This window comes from Aulonocara stuartgranti (assembly GCF_965226115.1).
Source record: "Aulonocara stuartgranti genome assembly, chromosome: 7".
Lineage (NCBI taxonomy): Eukaryota > Metazoa > Chordata > Actinopteri > Cichliformes > Cichlidae > Aulonocara > Aulonocara stuartgranti.
This window is the reverse complement of record NC_138945.1, coordinates 20,751,412-20,773,696: the sequence shown is the minus strand read 5'-3', so window position 1 is coordinate 20,773,696 and position 22,285 is coordinate 20,751,412. Positions and strand designations below refer to the sequence as shown.

General features: G+C 41.3%; 2 protein-coding genes across 3 annotated transcripts; one reads left to right on the top strand and one right to left on the bottom strand.

Moving 5' to 3' along the window:
• Window positions 1–306: 306 nt before the first annotated feature.
• LOC309710162 (uncharacterized protein) lies at window positions 307–2,317 on the bottom strand. 2 transcript variants are annotated; one of them, XM_082539411.1, is made up of 3 exons: window positions 1,883–2,317; window positions 1,344–1,497; window positions 307–1,135 (listed from the first exon to the last, which is right to left on the bottom strand). In XM_082539411.1, exons 1-3 carry the CDS (start codon window positions 2,038–2,040, stop codon window positions 608–610), a joined length of 840 nt encoding a protein of 279 aa, XP_082395537.1. In that variant the 5' UTR covers window positions 2,041–2,317; the 3' UTR covers window positions 307–607. The 2 variants fall into 2 exon arrangements, with proteins under 2 accessions (XP_082395537.1, XP_082395538.1); XM_082539412.1 differs by having other exon boundaries at window positions 1,344–1,458.
• Window positions 2,318–4,346: 2,029 nt separating this feature from the next.
• dnajc21 (DnaJ heat shock protein family (Hsp40) member C21) lies at window positions 4,347–18,980 on the top strand. The gene is made up of 12 exons (XM_082540369.1): window positions 4,347–4,741; window positions 5,259–5,352; window positions 5,483–5,606; window positions 7,162–7,293; window positions 7,442–7,746; window positions 7,833–7,984; window positions 13,590–13,683; window positions 13,847–14,002; window positions 14,318–14,366; window positions 14,466–14,599; window positions 17,511–17,595; window positions 18,444–18,980. Exons 1-12 carry the CDS (start codon window positions 4,645–4,647, stop codon window positions 18,603–18,605), a joined length of 1,584 nt encoding a protein of 527 aa, XP_082396495.1. The 5' UTR covers window positions 4,347–4,644; the 3' UTR covers window positions 18,606–18,980.
• The last annotated feature ends 3,305 nt before the right edge of the window (window positions 18,981–22,285 follow it).

The window sequence follows — 22,285 nt, the reverse complement described above, 5'->3', positions numbered from 1 at the left end:
ACAGGGATGTGGAGGAACGAGTAGTCAAAGATTGACTGTGACAGTAAAACACATGTATTTCTCTCGTATTAGCTTCCCTTTATTGCCTCTTTGTAAAATCCAGGAGATAATTTAACCCTGGAGAACCCATGGGGTCAAATTTGACCCCATCGTTTCCCTAGTAAACCAATGGGGTCGGATCTGACCCCATTGGTTCCTCAGGGTTAAGAAGTACAAGTGTTAAAAGTACAAAGGTGGGTAGACATCGCCTCTCTTTTCTTTTACTCTCCAGCAGTGGCGGCTCCTGAAAAAAAATCTCAGGGGGGGGCAATTTTTATGATATCGACTAAAATGACCCATTTAATGAGTACATCAAACAACACAATTTTAATTTAAATTTAAAATGAACAACCATATTCTGGCCATTTGTATAGATTTGTAAAAATGAACAACCATATTCTGGCCATTTGTATAGATTTGTAAAAATGAACATGAACAGATTTTTTTTTTTTTTTTGAATGAATGAAAAATAACTATTGAAAACAACAACTGTAAACTGATTGGGGGGGTGGGCTAAAGAGAGAAAGAGAGAGGGATGGAGAAAGAGAGTAAATATGGTTAAGGGTTCTTATTTGTACAAGAACTTTGCTCGTCTGTCTTTCTGAGTGGCAAATTTCTCGATGACCCTGGTGTTGAAATCAGGAAGTTCTTGTGTGAGTTTTTTCTCTATGGACAGCATAGCCAGAGCGTTGAGCCGATCCTGAGCCATATTGTTTCTCAGGAAAGTTTTTATCCTCTTTAAAGTAGAGAAACACCTCTCCGATTCTGATGTTGTCATTGGTGTGGTGATGAGGATGTTAAGAAGACTTACAGTTTCGGTGAATGTGTCTTGAAGGTTGTTTTCCATCAGAACCTGATAGAGCGCCAGCGCACCACTACAACTCTGAAACTCCTCGTTGTCGTAGATCAGGGACAGTTCTGTTTTAAGTCTGGCTTTGTCCAATGAGGGATAGGCTTCCACTGTGGTTTGTAGTGCTGCATCTGGAAAATTTTTGCTGTGTTGTTGGAACAAGTCTCCTTGCAACAGAGTGGCGCTGACAAGGTGCTTGGTGAAAGAAAACCTCTCCTTGGCATGGCTCATAATGGTGTCGCACACCTATCCAATAATATATAATTGGTAAGAGTTAGATTCAGTGGTAAGACTTTGGCACATGTCTCATGTTAATCATTATTCTGAAAAAAAAAAATCTGTCCATAACAAAACAAAACAGTCATGACCACTATATCAAATGACATCTGACAGCATCGTCATTAGATTTTATCTGATGATCCGATTTAAATCAGACCAAGCAGCTAGTGCTTACCTCCAGTGCCAAATGGTGTTGCCTGTCTTCCCCCAATGTTCTCCGTCTCTTTGTGGGTGGGTCTTGAACAGGTCCCCTGTACTCCTCATCCACAACCAGATTAGGAAGTGCCTCCCTGATCCAATACATAAGTTTCATTAATGGCTTCTGAAAACTGAATAGGGATATATTAACCAAACACAAACCAAACAAAGGTTGTGTTCTAATTACCGGGAATTACCGGATTTAATTAATAACCGGACCTGGTTTAATGGCTGGGGGAAAACCAGTGCAAGTAAATAAAGGCCCTGGCCATAATTTCAGGAAATAGCCTATGGTATAGGCTACATCAAATCATTACTGGGAATATACTTCATCAAATATACTTAATCAAATATTTTTCATAAAATTACTTCAAAGGCTGATATAAATCAAAATTATCTGAATTCCATTAAACATTTAAGTCACAGAACACAGAATATATGCAGAGAATTTGATAGAATCTATGCATAGATAATTAACATTTATTCTAGGTTACATATTTATGCTTTTATGCCTACCTGATAGCCTGCATGCGGCTGATGAATGTCTGGGTGATCCCTGCGATGGTGACAGAATCGATGTTTCTCTTCTGTAGGTGGTTATACAGCATGTCTACATGTGGCATTATCTTGTGAAACAAGGCCAGGAAAAAACAGAAAGCTTCGTCTTCCAGCATTCTCACGAAACCACCGGCATCTCTCTTTGTAGGGGCATCAAATCCTTCACTGTTACGGATGGTCTGAAAACACCTCACCAGATCGTCTTTATGTTCATACACTGTATTCACAGCACGACTGTTGAAGTTCCAACGGGTTGCCGATGCACTTGGAAGTCGGTGCGCCACCACCTCGTCAAGCACTGCAGTCCTCTTGCTCGATTTAGTAAAAAAAGAAGCGAATCCTGCTATGTCGGAAAAAAAGTGACTGATTTGAGGGATGTGGGAGGTTGCTTGTTGCATTACCACCAGGTTTAACTGATGGGCATAACAATGTACGTAGTGAGCGTTAGCATAAATGTCCTGTATCTTACGCTGCACTCCTCCAGTGGTACCCCTCATTACAGCGGCCCCATCGTAGGCCTGGGCGATCAACTTTCTCTCTTGTCCCTGGGGGAGGATGAAGCGCAGCCTCTCCGATAAGGCACTGGCTATTGCATCTGCACAAGCATTGGGTAGCTTGATGAATTCAAAAAAACGCTCTTGAATACGGTTTCGTTGGTCAATGTATCTTAGCACCATGACTAACTGACAGTGTGTAGAAATGTCAGTGGTTTCATCAGCTTGAATGGCTAAAAACTTCGCTGCCTTTACTTCTTCCACGATCCTTTCTCTCAGAACTGCCAACATGCAATCCAGGATCTCGTTCTGGACTGTTTTCGAGGTGCCTTTAAATACAGTAGCATTTTCAAGGTGTTGCCTCAAGTCGTGATCAATTGATGCCATCAAGTCGACTAAACCTCTAAAAATCCCTGGATTGTCTGAGGAATCACTTTCATCATGTCCCCGCATTGCTAGCTCAAAAGCACCACAAAACTTAATACAATCGATGATTTTAGATAAAATATGACGGTTTTTATCTACCTCTTCGTTGTGCCTTCTTAAAGCAATCCGATGTCCATCATCTAGCTGCGCCGCTATGCTAGTTTTCCCTAGCACAGCTAGCTTTACACTGTTGTCCATATGAACTCGTGAGCTTTCATGTTTCTTGATTCGTTCGGAGAGGTGCTTTAAGTCGGTTTGTCCAGATTGTGTCCACGTCAAATCACACTTGTCACTTTTGAACAGTATGCACGGGAAACAAAAAAGTGCATTAGCTGTTCCACAGCCTGTCAGCCACGACTTGCGCTGGAACCAACTCCGACAAAAAGTCCTGTTGTATGCTTTTGACTTCTCCTTCGTTGCCTGGGTTAGTTGAATTTCGGGCTTGTCAGGTCCCAACTCTTTAACTTGCAGTTTTTCTGCCATTGTCCTTCTGGCAAAAGGGTAGGTTAGAAGCGATCTAACCGAATTTGGGGGAGGCTGTGCCTCAACCGTTAACAATACCGCTGCCATCGTCTCTCTCTGACCTTATAGCTCACTTAGGCTACTGACTGAGGTAAAATTCTAGAACAGCAAATCTTCGCGCGTTTTCTGCAGGGGCGCCATTTTAAGCGCCCCCAAACCATTTAATTCAGCGACGCTGATAGGTCAAATATTTATTATTTTCCCCTGGCAACCATTTAATGATAGGCTATTTCGCTGCATATCAAGGGCGCTTTGACGAGCGCCCCAGAAGAAGAAAAACACCGTTTGTTGGTTGAACTTTAATGAGTCAGCTGGTGAAAATGTTAAAATACGCCTGGCTGTATATGGGCACACACATAGTAAAACTATCATTGATGAATTTTTAAAAAATATATATTTTTACTCCTCCACATTTGGGGGGGCGGAGCCCGAGCGCCCCCTATGGGCCAGCCGCCACTGCTCTCCAGGCATTTGTGTGTCACTGGTACACGCCATTAAGGAAATTGAAACCAAATGTAAGGATGCACACACAAAAAAGACACTTTGTTTCAAATGAAGTTTTTGATACAGACTGATTAAAAGGAAATTAGTTAACTGATGGATAAATGCATGAGAGGAAGTGTAGTGATACCTTCTGATCTGTAACCACGGAAAGTTAAAGTGATGTGCTTCCAGTTTGTGAAGAGAGAGCAGCAAAACTGGCAACCCCCAAGGGAAAATGGGGGGGGGATTAAAACATATGCTGAAAGGCTAATCTAACCTGCAGCATTTGCTAATGTGATGAACGGAAAGGACTTGATTTGAATGCTTCACGTATTTTTCACCAGAAGTCGGATTTTAATTTTAATTTTATTTATTGTATTTATTTTTAACATTAATTAACAACTTCTGAGTCTGGAAAAAAAAATCACAGATCAAGTTTGAACTATAGAGGGCAACAAAGATCAGCCACACCTTTGAATTTACTGGTATTTGAAAGAAGCAAAGAAGAAATCTCGCGAGATTTAGCGGCTTCAGCTCAGACAGTCCCGCACACAGTGGTGTGTATTACGGTGTCAAGACGCGTTTAAAAGTAACTTCAGATATAGAAGGTGTTTGTAAGTGACAGAAACAGTAAACATGTAAGGGCTAACATCACACTACTGTCGCTACCGCTAAATAAGTCTGACTTTTTCAGAGATACAGCGGGTGTGCTAGCCGGTCGCTAGTCGAATGCTACCGTTAACCTCACCTGGGACAACGTGATCATTGATTCTGTTTATTTGATTGCTCTTAAAAATGAAGTGTCACTATGAAGTGTTGGGTGTGAAACGTGACGCGGGAGACGATGATTTGAAGAAAGCTTATCGTAAATTGGCCTTGAAGTGGCATCCTGGTGAGTGGTAGTAACCTGTCAGTATAATAATGGTACTGAGACGTTAGCATCTTCTAAGATATACGTGTATAACATTTAGCATTGTGGGAGTGGATTTAATGTTGAGTTATCGTAGAATCTAATTTTTGAATACTTAAAAAACTGTAGTTACAATTTAAGCCGTTTAGTCTTAGTTGGTTTTCGGGGAGGGTTTGCCCTTTTCAGTTTATTTGTAGTCCTGTTTAGTTAGGCTGTTGGGTCAGGGACAGCATTTAAATAGTTATCACAACATTTACAACAGGAAAAGATGTCAGTTCAGAACTGTGACATCGCTGTGAGTGTTTTTCTGACATCACTGCAGGAATTCACTGCTATAGACTGTGTTGTGTTTGTCAGATTTCTCATCTCTTTATTTGTTTCTTGCACCAACATGTCACCATCATGATTTGCTGCTTCATGGGGTTATCAATAAGTCTTTTAGGCAAGGGAGTCCCTCTAATACAAAGTGTTTTGTTTTTTTTCCTTCTGAAACTTTCAGATAAAAACTTGGACAATGCAGAGGAAGCAGCAGAGCAGTTCAAGTTGATTCAGGCAGCTTATGACGTCCTGAGTGACCCACAGGAGAGAGCTTGGTTCGTACAAACACGGCAGTCCGAATAATGCGACCCTCAGATTCCAGAGCCTTGCTCATAGTCTGAGCTGTACTGGTTTGTGCAGACTTGATAAATTGTATTGGTGCTTCTGGCTGTTCCTGTGTTACAGGTATGACAATCACAGGGAGGCTTTGCTGAAAGGAGGGCTCAGTGGAGATTATGAAGACGACAGCATTGACCTGCTGCAGTACTTCACGGTCACATGTTACTCAGGCTACGGAGATGACGAGAAGGTATATGTGGGTTTGATCGCGTGTGCAAAGGGTGGTGTTGCCTCAAGCCATCAGATTATTTAACACAATTTAGTTTTTTTGACCAGAAATATAAAAATGCGTATTGAAAAAAGTAGGAAATTCAATAAGGCAAAAAACACTACCGGCCAACATGATGTAATTTTTTTTCTCTGTGCTGCATCTGTTGGTGGGCGTGAAAAGAAATTGTTTTAAAGCTGTCATTATACTCTACTGCAGACATGGCGTCTACTGGAGTCCATGTGGACCCTAGTGTTTACCGCTCAACAAACATCACGTCACTCTTACCCAAGCAGACCGTTGCAGACTCGTGGATATTGAAAGTATATTCAAGGCTTAAGTTTGTGAGGCTTACCAGGAGCGTAAACCATGTGAGATAAACTCGATAGGATGTGCGATAACCATGGCTGTAATAAAAATGCCCTGGAACTCAAAACAAATCCCACATAAGTTGTTTGGGGCCATTTGGAAGAGAAACTCAACTCTGGAGCTGTGGCACCACTCACACCTGAGATAACAGCTTTTCTTCAAATTCTTTAATTGTCTTCGTTTTTGCAACTTTGTACTTTTGTGTTACTCACAGCAACAACTCCACCTCATTGTTAGTCCATTGAAAAAACTCGGGGCTTTTCCTCAGCATTTTGCTGCGACGTTTCAAAGAGCCGGCAAGTAAATAAACGGTAGACAGGAATGAGGTAGGTTGAATCGTCTTGCGTTTCACGTATATGCAGTACTGGAACGTAAGCGTTTTCGGCCGTTTCAATGTGGACGCACAACTCTGTGAAAACGACCGAAAACGATGTGTGGTCGCGCAGCGTTTTCAGACAAAAACACAGTTTTCAAATTCATCCAGGCTAGCGTGGACGTAGCCAAAGTGTGGAGAGAGTAGTAAAGTGAATTAATAAAAGAAACCAAGGTAAAGCAAGCATTAAAATTTCTACCAAGGCTTTTTATTTATATATTTTTTGTCTCAATTTCCAAAATATATATTTGACAAAGAACCACTGGAGCTGAATGCAGCTGTATGTGCAGTCTTGGAGGTTACGCTGTTGTCTAAAATGAAACTGATGTGTGCTTGGTCCAAATCAAGTTGGGGTTCACTATCAAAGTAGATCCTACTTGAAGACTACAAATTCGTTTTTTGGTCGATCGTGGTATCAGCTGATTGTCGTTTGTTAGAATCAAAGATCACAGCTGTAAATTTTAATGATGGAGATTTATCTGAGATCCTTTATCTTCCCATCTTCAATGTGCTTCAGTGGACCGCTCATTAATGGCTGTTGAAGGTGTCTGATGAGCGAGACTGACCCCTAGTGGAATATTTGTGCTATGACAATGAACTAGAGGGTCAGGGTAGACTCTGAAGTATATTGCTGTACCATCTCAGCCTACACAGCATGCCCCTGCCTTGACCCTGAACCCAGCTACTGCATCAGCATTCGCTGATCGTTCTGGCAGCGCTGCCCTGAGGGACTGTGGGAAAGAAAATTCTTTGTGTCTCTCAGATTTTTTCTTTTACTGTTTCCTTTCTCCCTAGGGCTTTTACACCGTTTACAGGAATCTTTTTGAGTCCATTGTTAAGGAGGAGATGGAACACAGCAAGGTGGAAGATGAGGAAGAGGAAGAGGAGTTTCCTCCCTTCGGGGACTCGCAGAGTGATTACGATACCGTAAGGCTTTAAAACACACGTCAGCAGCTGTTTCAAACAGAAAGCAGTTTTTTTTTGTTTTCCTTTAGCTTCTACTTCCCGTGCGTAAAACAAACAAAGATCTGTGTTCTGCTCTTCAAGTCTTGCTTTCTCTGTGTTTGCATCGCAGGTAGTGCATGTGTTTTATGGCTACTGGCAAAGCTTCTGCACTCGCAAAAACTTTGCTTGGAAGGAGGAGTACGATACGAGGCAGGCCTCCAACCGCTGGGAGAAGAGGGCCATGGAGAAGGAGAACAAAAAGACTCGAGAAAAAGCTCGAAAGGAGCGCAACGATCTGGTGCGACAGCTGGTGGCCTTTGTGCGTAAGCGCGACCGCCGCGTGCAGGCCCACAGGAAACTGGTGGAGGAGCAGAATGCCGAGAAGATTAAGAAAGTGGAGGAGCTGAGACGGCAGCAGAAGCTCAAACAGGCCAAGTGAGTAAAAGATGAGTAGCTGGGGACAGATTTGAGTTTTTGTTTTTAAAATTTCTTCCTGACACTGCTCTGTATGTCCATCCAAGACTGGCAGAGGAGTATAAGGAGCAGAGCTGGGCGGCCATGTCTGAACTCGAGAAGGAGCTGCAGCAGATAGAAGCTCAGTACGGAAAAGAGTTTGGAGATGCATCTGAAAGTGAGGAAGAGGAGCTGGAGAAGAACAGCGAAGAAGGCGGAGGTAAGGGTTACCTTCTCTCATGTCACACTTGTGTCCCCATTATATGTCATACGCCGTCGGTAACGTCACCACACAGCAACAAGTATTAATGCTCATCGCTGCAGTATTCTGCTGAACGATAGGTGTCGTTACTCAGACAACACCTTCGTGTCAGCTCTGGTGTGGGAGCAGTTAAGTCTGATCTTTTAGAACTATAGCAACTTCTGTATAATGTGTCAGTCTCTGACCTTCTGCACTGATAAATCATTACAAACCGACACAATCACGCACTCATGCCTGCAACTCAGCGGCAAGGGCGCAACACGCTAGGTTTCAAAAATCGAGAGGTTCACGACCGGCAGAAACTGCGGCTTGCGACAGCAGACATGACGTCAATTTGACATCAACTTTGTCGTGCCGAACGGCAGCTACAAAGGGGCCCTCAGAAGGTCAGCTCCATAGCTACACAACATGCGGTCCCTCAAATATGTAAACAGTGATGACACATTTACTGGTAAACAGTAGACCAATTAAAACCTGGATTTATCCCATCTGTTTATAGGCTTTCTAACTTTCCAACCTTCAACAGCACATCAGAGACGGACACATCCATATACAGATGAACTGGACATGCTACTCCCATAACTGCACTTGACTAGGAGTTCTAAGTGATGTAACACAGCTACCTTAACTATGAAGGTTGAGGCGCAGTCTGCAGGGAAAAAGCTGTGTTGGTCGTGTGGGCGTAAAGTTTTCAGTAAATGCAGTGTTGGATGAACTGATGCTGGATGCAGATACTGAAAAAAAGAAGTTTTTTATTATTGTTCTTGTTGGGTTTTTTTTTACATCTGAGACACGAGCATATATCGAGTCCATGTCTGAGAAAACAGTCACGGATTTTGCAACATACTGGAAGCATTTCCTTGTTTGCTTTATGTTTTTTATATTTTAAATGATATATGGCAAGTAGTACAATAATGAATGGTCTTCTCAAAGCTGCTTGTATCAAAAAGTAAATAATTGTAGGAATGTAAACAGTTACTGTAGCCAATGTCATTAAAGTTAGTGCAGTTCAGTGACATGCAATACATCTTTTTTTTTTTTTTTTATGAGTTAGAGAAATCCAAGGCTGGGCTGTAGATCAGCGCATGGCCTCGAAAGGTCATAGAGCGAATTTTTTATGAGGACCTTTGCATTATCTGACGACATTGTATTGCTTGGAATAATGTTTGTATTACGGCCGACCCTGAAGAAAGGCTAATCGTGCATTGAAACAGCGGCGCAGCTGGTGGTGAATTCAGCGGGAGTCGGTGCACCTTCCGCTGCGGCTGCATAAAACGGAAGTAGAGAGTTCACCGAATGCCGGCGAGGCTGATCATCTGTGATCATGAGTGCCGACTCGGGGTGACTCAGTCGCAGCGGCCGTAGCCTTAAACTGTGTCTTGTTTGTTTCTGATTTATGATTAATGGCTGTGATGTGTTCATTTTTATTGGTGTGACACTGTCTGCATGCAGCTGTTGCATGTTCAGTTGAGCCCAACCAATTTATTGGCAGGCCGATATTATCAGCTGATATTAGATATTAACCATGTTATGATTGTGTTGATATTGCACAGTTTGTCCACTAGAGGCCACTCTGAAACTTCCCTGTTTTTAGGCACGCAATTGGAATGCCACAAACACAAGAATCAGTTGACCCGAGCCCAGTAGAGCATAAAAGAGTAAATAAATAATTATAGATGTTTGGTGTGGCTGACAGGGAAAAAAATCGACTGTTATATCAGAATATCAGATTTTTAAATTGCCAATTGTGAGTTTTTCGGTTGTGCTCATTGCTGGCTTTGATCGTTTACTGTCGAGTCCTGAACAGATATTCCAATAGTTGAGCATATGACAAGCATCTGAATATTAGCAGCCTTCAAGATGCCTCCTGCATGGAGAAACTAGTCGCATGCATTGACTTTGGCCCATTCTTCCACACAAACATCTTTAAAATCCTGAAGGCTCCGTGAGCCCCGTCTATAAATTCTGAGCTTTAGCTCTTTCCATAGATTTTTAAATTGGATTCAGGTCAGGTGGTTGGCTGGGCCATTCTAGCCGCTTTATTTTCTTTCTCTGAAACCAGTTGAGTCTCCTTGGCTGTGTGTTTGGGATTATTGTCTCGCTGAAACGTCGACCCTCGTTTCATCTTCATCATCCTGCTAGATGGCAGCAGATTATTATCAAGAATGTCCCGGTACATTTTTTCATTCATCCGTTCTTCAATTAGATGAAGCGTTCCAGTGCCACATGCTGAAAAACAGCCCCACACTGTGATGTTCCCACCTCCAAACTACACTGTTGGTATGGTGTTTTTGGGGTGATATGCAGGGCCTTTTGACTTCCAAACATGGTGTGTTATGGCATCCAAAGGGTTCAATGTTGGTCTCATCTGACCAGACTGTACTCTCCCAGTATTTGTGGTGCTTGGCTCTTGGACAACTCTTCTAAGCCTGGTCCATCTTGCGGGGAACATCTGTCCATGGTCGGTTCATGATGAAATTGTGTTCTTTCCACCTCTGGATTATAACCCCAACAGTGCCCACTGGAACCTTCAAAACATACTGCTATCAGTATGTTTTGCGAGAGCTCATTGGTTTTACCCATCATGAGATGTTTCTTGTTTCATTACCTTGGTAATGAGACATCTTTTTTATAAGCCATCAGTTGGGACTGAACAGCTGATAATAATTTGCACTAAGTGGCAAGATTGCTTTGTAATTGCTGATAGATTTCAGCTTCTGTTATGACTTTCCACACCTTATTGCTCCTTCCTTTCTTCCCTGTGTCTTTTCTCATTATTACAAAACTTGAATCAAACCTCCAATTATTTGCATGTGTGAATTGGATGGGTTGTTACTAACATATGGTGAAAATTTCATGTCAATAGCACCTTTAGAAATGTATTTACCAGAGGTGGGACCAAGTCATTGTTTTGCAAGTCTCAAGTAAGTCTCAAGTCTTTATCCTCAAGTCTCAAGTCAAGTCTCAAGTAATGTCAGGCAAGTCAGAGTCGAGTCTCAAGTCACTGGTGTAAAAGTCCGAGTAAAGTCACAAGTCTGAAATTTTGAATTTCAAGTCCTTTCGAGTCTTTAAAAAAAAAACGAAAAAAAGCATGTTGGAGTTATATGCTAAATGTAAATATTAGACCATGTAATTTTAAAATCTGTGTTTTTCTCAACACATACAAAATAGTGAACTTAGAAAATATACACAAATTGTGAAATTGCACCTCTTTAAAATGCAGCTCAATTAAACCTAGCTCCAAGAATAATTTTCACCGACAGTTCTGAGATAAGCTGCATGTTATTCTTGGATGCGGTTGTAGGACTGGCTTTAAAATCGCATGACAAAAATATCATACATATTAAAAAAAACTGCATCACCAACGTAGCCTGGACAACATTTGCTAGTTAGATGAAGTCAGCTATCTCATCGTAGCATATTTATATGCATATTTATAATCATACGGTTCTTGGAGTGAGTGCATACACTCATTAAGTTTAGTAACTTCCGGTCACTGCAACAAGCCCAGGTACAGTTTACCGACGGATGGGTACAGGACCTTGAAATGCACCGTGTCGAACGAAAGACCATCGTACGTATCATAAGTTTACCAGTCTCACAAATCGTCGTCATAAATACACATTCGTTAACCGTTTATTAATAGGACCTTTGAGCTCAACGGTAATTAATTAGCAGTGGAAATAATTTCTGGTAGCATCACAGAAATGTAGCAGTGACAATAATACTGTATGCTGTAATCGCACTGGGCAATTAGTGATACAAAACAACTGTTTTATCCTGTGAATAAAAGTATATGTTTTTGTCAATGTACCATAATAACAGAAGCGAAACGCAATATTGTGTCAGGACAATTCACTATTTATGCACAATAAACAAAGGAGCATAGCGCGACAATTTCTGTTCAGCGCCAGACTTGCTTGTAACCTATATCACCAATTATGTTAAGAAAAATGACGCATTAACTACAACAGCAGACTGACCTTTGTGTAAATGCTTGGAGCAGACTAACCTGTGAGCTGGAGTGTTCTGGGACGTTATATTTGGTCTTTGAATGGCTGCAATCCAGTCGCGTCTTTGTTACTTCGGAAACATGGTTTGAACAATTTCTCTTCAACGACGTAATCCGATAACAACCGATCTCTTTACCCGTCGGCTTCCCGTGGCTGTCATGCGACCGGCTATTGCAGTTAATAATACAACGGCTTCTTGACATTTTTGTGTTTCTTTTTATCGCTGTGTAACTGATTTTAATTGAAAGCCTGCGTGCGCTAGTACCGCTTGCCACGAGTTCCCAGAATCCTTTGCGGTTCTACCCGTGAATGACGTCACATTTTCAATCTCTATATAATATGCATGTTAAATTTTATATTTGGGGTAAAATATCAAGTCTTTTCAAGTAAACAGGTTCAAGTCCAATTCAAGTCCCAGGTCATTGGTGTAAAAGTCCAAGTCAAGTCACAAGTCTTAGAACATTTTTTCAAGTCAAGTCTAAAGTCATAAAATTAATGACTCGAGTCTGACTCGAGTCCAAGTCATGTGACTCGAGTCCACACCTCTGGTATTTACTTAGAAAACTGTTGATGCATTGAATACTTTTTGCCACCACAGGCAGCTGATTCAGTGGCCGATTGGCTGTCTGTGAGCAAAGTGGGACAACCACCATCCCATGTAGGATCAAGTTCAGGAGCCTTTGTGTGCTAGATCTCCTCCTTTTATAAAATCTCTGATAATAAGCATATCCAGTCACAACTTTCCTCAGTTTTCTGGCATGAACAGCAGGAACTGAACACTGTCTGAGTCCTGTCCTGTTCTTTGGAATAAGCTGCCTGCAAACCTGAGGTCAATCAAATCTGTGCATACACTCAGAAACAGACGGAACCACTTTTATTATCACAGGCTTGCTGTTAATAACTTACACACATTATGTGTTTGTGTTTTTTGTATTTTACTTTTTGTGTTTTCATCTTAAACTCTTGCAGGTTTGTATGTTTTTAGATTTTTGTCTTAAGCATATTGAGTTTAAATAAATGTGCTAATAAATACAATTGGTGCTGATATTATATCAACATTAATGCTGTGGTTCATATTAAATGGGAAGTCCGAAATCCCAAGTTCCCACTCAAAAATCCCTGACTTTTATAATCCAAGATGGCAGCAGCAAGTGTAGAATTTAAATCTGTACTGTGCTGTTGTGATTTGTGACTCCCTAAACGAGCCATAAAGAGAACCAACTATGTTCTTTCCATGAACGAGCTGCAGCGCCTTTTTTTTAATGAAGGAAAACAGAAGAAAGCTGCTGTCAGTGATGACTGAGAGGGTCTACTTTGCTAGGAGAATGGTTTAAAAAAAAAAAAAAAAATCAAACAGAAAAAACTCTGCCTGTTTTTCTGGCTATGACTAGGGCTATAACTGGAACATGGTCAGCTCTGGTTCCTCGACTTTCAGGGTAAAAGGAATGCAGCATTAATCCAACTTTAAGGATTTAAAGCTTGTGTACAGTAAAGCCTCCTGTTTGCTGGCTGTCTCTCTACACTAAATGCATGTAAATGTTCAATCACAGAGGCCGAGCAGCCGGATGGAGACGAGCTGACGATTGACGATTACGATGATCTGTACTGCCCAGCGTGCGACAAATCCTTCAAGTCAGATAAAGCGTGAGTGTGAAACGTTACCTTTTCAGCACTGCACTCAAAAAGGTTGCAACTTTTCTTTGTTTTATATATATCTCAGGTGAGTTTGAACAGCGTCATCACTGTTATCTGTGTGCATCACGCTTTTTATATTTTTTCTCCCCCTTTCTTCACCACCTCTTCACAGCATGAAAAACCACGAGAAGTCTAAAAAGCATCGGGAGATGGTGGCTTTGCTAAGGCAACAGCTGGAGGAGGAAGACGATGCACTTGGTTTGCATCTGGAGGGAAGTGAGAATGAAAATGAGGGGGAAGAGGAGGAAGAGGAAAAGCCAAGGCAAAAGTATATATTTAATTTTGTATTTTTTTATGTCTTTTTTCCTTCTCAAAACTTGATTTTTACTGTTCTGCTACCCTGATTGGCAAGCATAATGTAATCAGAAATCCATTAGGAAATGTAAAAATCAGGCAGTGTGGAGAAAATGCAAAGGAGAGGTAATACAAATATGAATGCACAAATAAGTGAAAACAATCCATTTAGTGGCGCTTGGCTCCCATTTAGTCCATTTAATAGCATACTAATTGTTTAACTTCTTGGTGATGCATCGTATTAAAAAGGTTGAGTTGTTTTTATTGAGCTCTCTTTCTACTCCTGTAGGCTGTCCAAAAAACAGAAGCGGAAAAGAAAACAGCAGAAAGCGGCCCCAGTGCGTACCATCATCACCATCATCGCTTGTGTTGTTCTTGCCTGGTTTTGTGAATTGAATCTTTCTGAAGACTTCTGCCCTCTCTTTCCAATGCCATAGCAAAGTGCTCCAGGGGAGGAAGACGAGGAAGAACCAGCACTGACCACCTGTGAGGAAGATGCCTCCAAGAAGTCAGCAGACGACCCCACGGAGCCTGAGAAGCAGGATGATCTACCTCCCACAGAGGTCAAGAGGTCAGTTCGGTTTCTTATCTGTCTCTAGGTCTGTCTTCTGGTCAAGTGTTGCTTTTGTTTTGTTGTTTTCTCTCTCTCTCTCTCTGTCTCTCTCTCTCTGTCTCTCTCTTTTTTCTGTCTTGCTGAAGTTGAAGCATGCTGAGAACCTGAGCTAAGATGGTATACACTGCATGGCTGTTCATTTTTGTTGTTTGTGTATTTTTTTCACCAAAAGCTTGTATTAACGGGAAATTCGGATTGCTGCGTAAAGTCGGTTCTAGCACATCCCAAAGATTCTCTGTGAGATCTGGACATGTTTCATGTGCCAGATTAATCCTGGCGTTCCCATCTTGTAGTATAGCTGTGCCATCAGGGAAAGGAAAAATGTAATGGTGGGAAAAAATGTGGTCATTCAGTTTATTAAGGTAGTCAGCTGACCTCACTGCTGAAGCTAGACCCGACCAACTGAAGCAAGACGCTAGGCATGATGGGTGCATCACTTCATCCGCCTCTGGGGGTTTATGCTCCAGTGGGAAATCTGCACCCTTAGCCTGACGTAGTTAGATGATGTGACCTTGGAACTACACGTTGAGTCAACACAGCCAACAACTACTCATTCCTCCTGTGCATGTCCGGCTACTTGTTTTGTTTTTGTCCCAGAAAAACAACTGACGACAACAAAGAGTGGAAAAAAATTCTCAGAATTTTATTTTTTTTGATCTGCTGGCAAAACCACACGCTAATTAACACATAATGCATAAGAACAAATATAAGCGTGAATGTCAGCAACAGCGTCAGCCCTCTTATGTCAGTTACTTATGTAGCCCCCTTACTCTAATGCACCAATCAATCTGACAAAGGGTAAATCTAGACTTGGACCACATGACTTTTTTCCATTGAGTCCAGTGTTAATCCTCCCTGGCAAACTGAAGCCTTTTGTGTCCTTTAGCCTCACTGATAAATGGTTTTCTTAAGGTTACACAGCTGTTCAGTCCCTGTCCCTTGAGTAAACTTCGTATTGTAGGAGTGAAAATGCTCTCACTTTCAGCACTACCCTTCCAGGTTTTGATATCGCACAGGCAGCTCTTAATTCAATTTGAGTTGTTTCAACAATCTTCTGAGTTGTTTTTACTTCTTGGCCGCTCCCTTATTTCCCCTAGCCATCGCCACAGCAACGGCCAGATCATAAAACATGGGGATCTTGAACAACTTGGTCCAGCAAGAATTAAGAAGCTGCTAAAGCTGTTAAATGACCTGCTACCAGCCGAAACATTAATCACTGCAGTAATCACCCAGAGTAAGGCTCTCACTTTTTTGGCCTGGCAGGGTGTAAAATTAATACCCGTTTAACACATATATATATATCTACATGGCTGAATATATGAGCTCTCAGTCTTACATGCACAATCTCTTGTTAATGTTTATGTCAAATTTTTGATTAGCTGCAGATTGTTTCTAAATGGCTCGTTAACTCTGCGGTGTTGTTCCTGTTCCCGAGGTTCTTGAGTCAGATTCCTATAGTGCTTTTATACTTACAAGACTGTCCTTAAACTTTATCCTGAGCACTTTATTTGATATGTGTGTGTTTGAGTGAGTGAGATAGGTGGTGTAATAGTTAACGAAGCAAGGAACTCTGAGTTAGTTTGAAAGCTGCCACGAGTACCTGTTAAGTCTATTAAAAGTGAGGGGACAGCATGACCCAAAATATTTATCACGATATACATTTGAAAATTTGCGATAATGATATAACTGACGGTATAATTGACACTAGACAAAATACTTTACAACTCCTCAACTTTATTAGTGCAAAAAAACAAAAACATCAATGTATTTTCACTTAAACAAGCAGCTGTTTTTTATGTGCATTAAAGTTATATAACAAATGTAACAGTGCAAATGCAAATTCCTTGCTGACAGTTTAACCAAAAAGGCATTTCCAGTGGAAATTGGCCGACATATTCTCAGCATAACCATGTATAATATCCACAAAACTTAAAAAGGGGTTATACACACACAATACGGTAATATTATGTTGAAGCACAGTACGTATCACTCCGCGAGGTGCCTGCAGTAATGCTACGACAATCCATCAAGCGGTGCGGCTTCGTAGCTTAGCAAAGTCGTACTGAAACATTTGACAGATTTTCGAGCGCCGTGTACATAAAATCGTTTCGAGGTCAGTAAACACAACCAGAATTCATACATAAGGCACACGGGATTATAAGGAGCACTGTCGATTGTCAGAAAATCAAAGGATTGATTTTAAGTGTGCCGTATTTTCCAAAAAACACGGTAATAACGACGGCCCGCTAGCATGCTCTACCAAAAATAGTGCTTTGTTGTGTATCTGACGGACGAAAGCTAAACCAGTTCCACACTGAAGTTGCAGCATTTTTACAAACCACTTCTGGTTCATCAGTTTCATTCAACGATCCACTTTCGCTGTTCTCATTCTGCGTCGCCGCCGTCATACTTTTTCCGCCATGCGCGTATGTAAACAAAGGCACGATAGGTTTCATTTTCCTATCATTGCCCAACATTACCGGTATTACCGTGAACGGTATGATATAGCTCAGCCCTGACAGCATGTCACCATGGCCCAAAATCTTTCCAAATGATGGACAAAATGAACAGAACAATGAATTGAGTTGTGTTCCTTCAAGAGTACTTTCCTTTACAATAATGTGCATGTTGTAGCAATGTGACAGTTAGTGTTTGTTCTTTCATTCTGGGTTAAAGAAATGGGCGAAAAGAAATGGAGAGAAAAAAATAATATAATAATAATCTCTGTCATTTGTATTGAGGATGTGTGGGGCTCAGCTTGGTGCGATAGAGGAGGGAACCAACCAATTCCTAGGTGAAATTGTGCAGCGTAATAACATTTTTTATTATTTTTTAAAATGTATCCTTGATGTGAATGTTACCTCTGCAGCACTGGGAAGACGAAGGGAAAGAAGGGAGGAGGAAAAGACAAACCAAAGAACGTCAAGCAGCACACAGGAGAACAGTTTCCTGAGGTTTGTAAAATCCAGAATTCAGATGATTATTTAAAAATATTTCTTGTACTGTGTAAAAGTCTTGAGCTGCCCCACATTTCTTTATACTTTGCTTTCAAGGAGACAGATTTTCTGAAGGTCTTTCAGAGTTTTTCTTTAGACATTTTTTCACTCATTTTCAGTCCAGTCCTTGAACCTGAACCTTCAGACATTTTTTTTTGTTTGTTAATGTTCTAGAAAAATATGAACCATTCCAACAAAAAAAGAAAGTATGCACCTAACTCACGCAATAAAGCAGTGTTGGATTGACACTGCAGAGATAAATTGGCAAAGAATCTATTTTAAACGGCGTCCTTAGGCACTTTTGCAACAGTGTCTAAAGATGTTGCAATCTACAAAAAACAGATGACAGCTTGACAGGCAAAAAGACCCCTGGATTTTTGGAAACAAAGTGATTCCCCAAAGAGCTGGAAATATCTCATATCTCAGCATGGATTGGACTGTGTTCTTAAAAGCTTTTTAGGAAACAGGGCTAGTGGAAGATCAAAGTAGTAGCACCGTATCGCCTATCTTAAAAATTCAGCAAAGAGATGATCTGATGCATCTGAACCTTGAGTTGATTCAGCTACTCTTCACTGAAGACTTTTTTTTACTTATATGCTTTATTTCCTTGTATGTTTGCATTATTTCCTAATTTAAAGAAATAAAATGTGGCTCAAGACTTTTGTACAATATTGTTAATTAAATCCTAATTATTATGTGAGAACTGTGGCGAGACATGCTTCACCCTGTCTCATTAGTTCAAATGCAGCACTTGTTGTTAGAAAACAATCGTCACTTTCATCACTTATCTCCATTTCCACCTCCAGAAGGAAGTGAACCTCCGTTGTGTCACTTGCAATAACGAGTTCTCCACAAGAAACAAGCTGTTTGACCATCTGAAGTCCAGCGGCCACGCTACAGCCCTCTCCGGATTTACTCCTCAGAGCTCCATGAGCAAGAGCAAGAAAGACAAGAAGAAGAACAGATAACACATCCTGACCTGGACTTTTGAACTTGAAAGAGCTTCACTCAGCAGGGACACTTAAAGGCTTAAAAAACAAAACAAACAAACCTCTAAAGGGGTCTAAAGTGGACAGCACTGGCTGACTCGTAGCTTTGTTTTTTGTTTTTTTAATTACACTATAATGTTCAGTAATACAGTTGTGTCAAAAAGTGAATCGTCCAGAATGGAATGAATAAAACTTTCATAACTTATGACAGTCTTCATACTGAAACCAGTTGAGAGAAAGAGTTTTTGATGTGTATGTGATACTTCTATCTCCGATATTAAATCTGCACATCTCCAGGAAACCTCTGTCCTTGTTTGTCTATAGTGGTATTACTAATAAAGATGATGCTTCAGATTGGTATACCACCCTGAAATCATTACCTCGACCAAGGTGGTTATGTTTTTGTTAGTGTGTCTGTTAAAATTGGTCTTACATCCACCAAGGTCTTCAAGGCTAACTTTTGACAAAAAGCCTTCTAACTCAAAAATAATGAGTCTTATAAATGTTAAACACAGAAAATACCATATACACCATTTAAAATATCATGGTGCATTTGACCTCTAAATGACCGCAAAATGATGATGATGATGATGCTAATGCACATACCTGGGCCCTATTTCAGGAAGCCGGTTTAGAAAACTCAGAGTGAAAAACGATACTCAGGGTTGAGTAACCCCGAACTGTCCAACTCGGAATATTCGGTTTCAGAAAGGCTGATAACAATTAGTTCAGTCAACGCGGAGTTGCTTTAACCCCAAGTTAAGCGCGCGCACGAGGATACATAAAGCCCTGATTAGTGGAGCACAGATCAAGCGAGTCACCATGGAGACGGAGGGAAAGAAGGCGCGGTCAATGTATTTTACAGCGCTTGAGGCCGAAATTCTGATGGCAGTATATGCCGATAACATGCAAATTCCGCGGAAAAAAAGTAACACAACCTCAGCTGCAAAAGAAAGAGAGCATGCATGGCAAAACAAAGCCGACAGAGTCAATGCATGAGTGTTAATTTAAACACTGATCTAGGGATTTCCACCCATTTATCACGTTATTTTATTATATTTTATTTTATTTTTTATTTCATACATTTTATTTTGTGATGTGATGTGAGCGCAGGTGCAACCCAACAGGCCCCAAACGTTCCTGGCAGCAAGTAAAAATGAAATATAAAAATATAGTCCAAACAGGTAAGGTGTAATTGTATTATGAGCCATAGTGCTTGGTCTGTTTGTCCGATGTAAATCAATTGCAGTTAGAGGCTACATTAATTTTCTTTCTGTAAGCACTTATTGAAATTATCTGAGCACATTACAAGTACATATTTGCTTACTCTGTATGATCAAATGTGACCCGTTATAGCCAACAGAAAAAAAGCGGAGGCCCGAAAAACAGGTGGGGGTCCTCCACCACCACCACTCACAGAGGCTGAGCAGTTGGCTTCCACATTTGTGATAATGTTGGCAGCATCACATATGATCTTCACAGTGCAGAGAACACAAATTAGCATCCATTACTATAATGAAATAATTTGTTAGTTTGAAATGCTACAGGGAGCTATGTACCTGTACATTAATGCTGTGGAAAGACTTCCTGTTCACATAGTCTCCTTCATTTACTGAAGGAGCAATGATTGGAATGTGAGTGCCATCTATACAGCCAATCACGCCTGGGAACCGTGAGAATAAATGTAAAATTTAAGTAGTAGTTCAAATATCACCACATCATGAATTAAGTTTTGTTCATCCTGATACCTGCAATTTTGTGGCATCCCTCTTTGATGAATCTTGTGGGTCTATGACCGGGGAACACCACAGACGAGTACAGGAGACGTTTCAGTGCAACTGTAACATTCCTGACTGCCCGACAGACGGTAGCCTTGGAAATGTGCTCAGCGTCACCAATATTATACAGAAAGCTCCCGTTTGCAAAAAACCGAAGTGCAATACAAATAATATGTACAGAACTGAGAGGATGTCCGCGATGTGTCACATGAGCAATATCAGGCCTGAGGATGTTATTCAAATGAATTATAGATTGTGCTGAAAAACGGTAACGTTCACACAGGAAATCATCAGGAAATGATAAAATGTCCAAACGCGCTCTAATCACTCTCTCCCGGCGGAGAGCTCTGCGGAGAATTTGGGCTTCAACATCTACTGGCTCTTCAAGGAAGGAGCACGCCATGTCTGACACTTCCTACAGTCAGGTTTCCGACAAAGAGGCGGAGAAGGTCAGGGTTAGTTGAAGTAAACCTGCTAGGGGGCAGGTTAGCTTCACGGAGTGTGTCGTCATAGTAACTCACTCAGAATTAATCTAAACTCGCTTTGTGAAACCGAAAACCCAGAGTTTTCGTTAACTCAGGGTGTACTTACTCAGAGTTTGCACTAAACCGGCTTTCTGAAATAGGGCCCTGGTCATACATGTGATGGTAAATGGCCTGTATTTGTATAGCGCTTTTACTAGTCCCTAAGGACCCCAAAGCGCTTTACACATCCAGTCATGCACCCATTCACACACACAGTCACACACTGGTGATGGCAAGCTACATTGTAGCCACAGCCACCCTGGGGCGCACTGACAGAGGCGAGGCTGCCGGACACTGGCGCCACCAGGCCCTCTGACCACCCCCAGTAGGCAACGGGTGAAGTGTCTTGCCCAAGGACACAACGACTAGGGCTCGAACTGGCAACCTTCCGATTACAAGGCAAACTCCAAACTCTTGAGCCACGATCGCCCATGATCCATGATGTAGAAGATCATCAGTTCAGGCCACTACCTCCATCACTCCATGGTCCAGTTCTTATGTTTCTGTGTCCATTGTTGGTGCTTTTGATGATGGACAGAGGTCAGATGGGCACATGACCAGTCTGCACATATGCAGTCCCATACACAGCAAACTATGATGCACTTGTATCTGTCAGAACCAACATGAACTTTTTTGGCAGTTTGTGCTATGTTAACCCATCTGTGGAATCTTTGTTCCCTGCATGCATCAGTGAGCTGGGCCACCTGTGACCCTGTCATTGGTTCATCACTGTTTCTACCTTGGACCACTTTTGATCAATACTGATCAGTGCAGAAATGGTCTGACCCAGTCGCCATCACAATTTGGCCCCTGTCAAACCTGCTCAAATCTTGATACTTGCCCATTGTTCATGCTTCATCTTTGAGGACAAAATGTTCATCTGCTCCCTGGTATAGCTCATCTGCAAACAGGTGCCACAATGAGGAGATAATCGGTGTTATCGACTTCACGTCTCAGCGGTCAGAATCTTAGGCCTGATCAGTGATCAGGCAATGATATATGGGGATTCTAAATATGTTACATTGGACCTCTTACCTCTTCTTCAGGGTCAAACGTTTAAAAATATTTTTGTTTTAACCATTAAAACTATGCTACAAATGAAACTGCTTCTGTTTCTATCGGCACCATTTCAGAAATGATTCTGGCACATGGGGATCATAAATATCACATTATAGGCTCCAACCAAACATGTCACATTTGACCTCTGACCTCACTTTAACATTTCACAATCCCACATCTGCCTTTCGTTCAAGCTGACCCTAAAAGGTGTTAGATCTTTAAAGAAAGCATCAGAATGAGAAAAAGGAATGAGGTAATACCTATTATCCATGACCTACTGCTACATAATGTCTCTGTA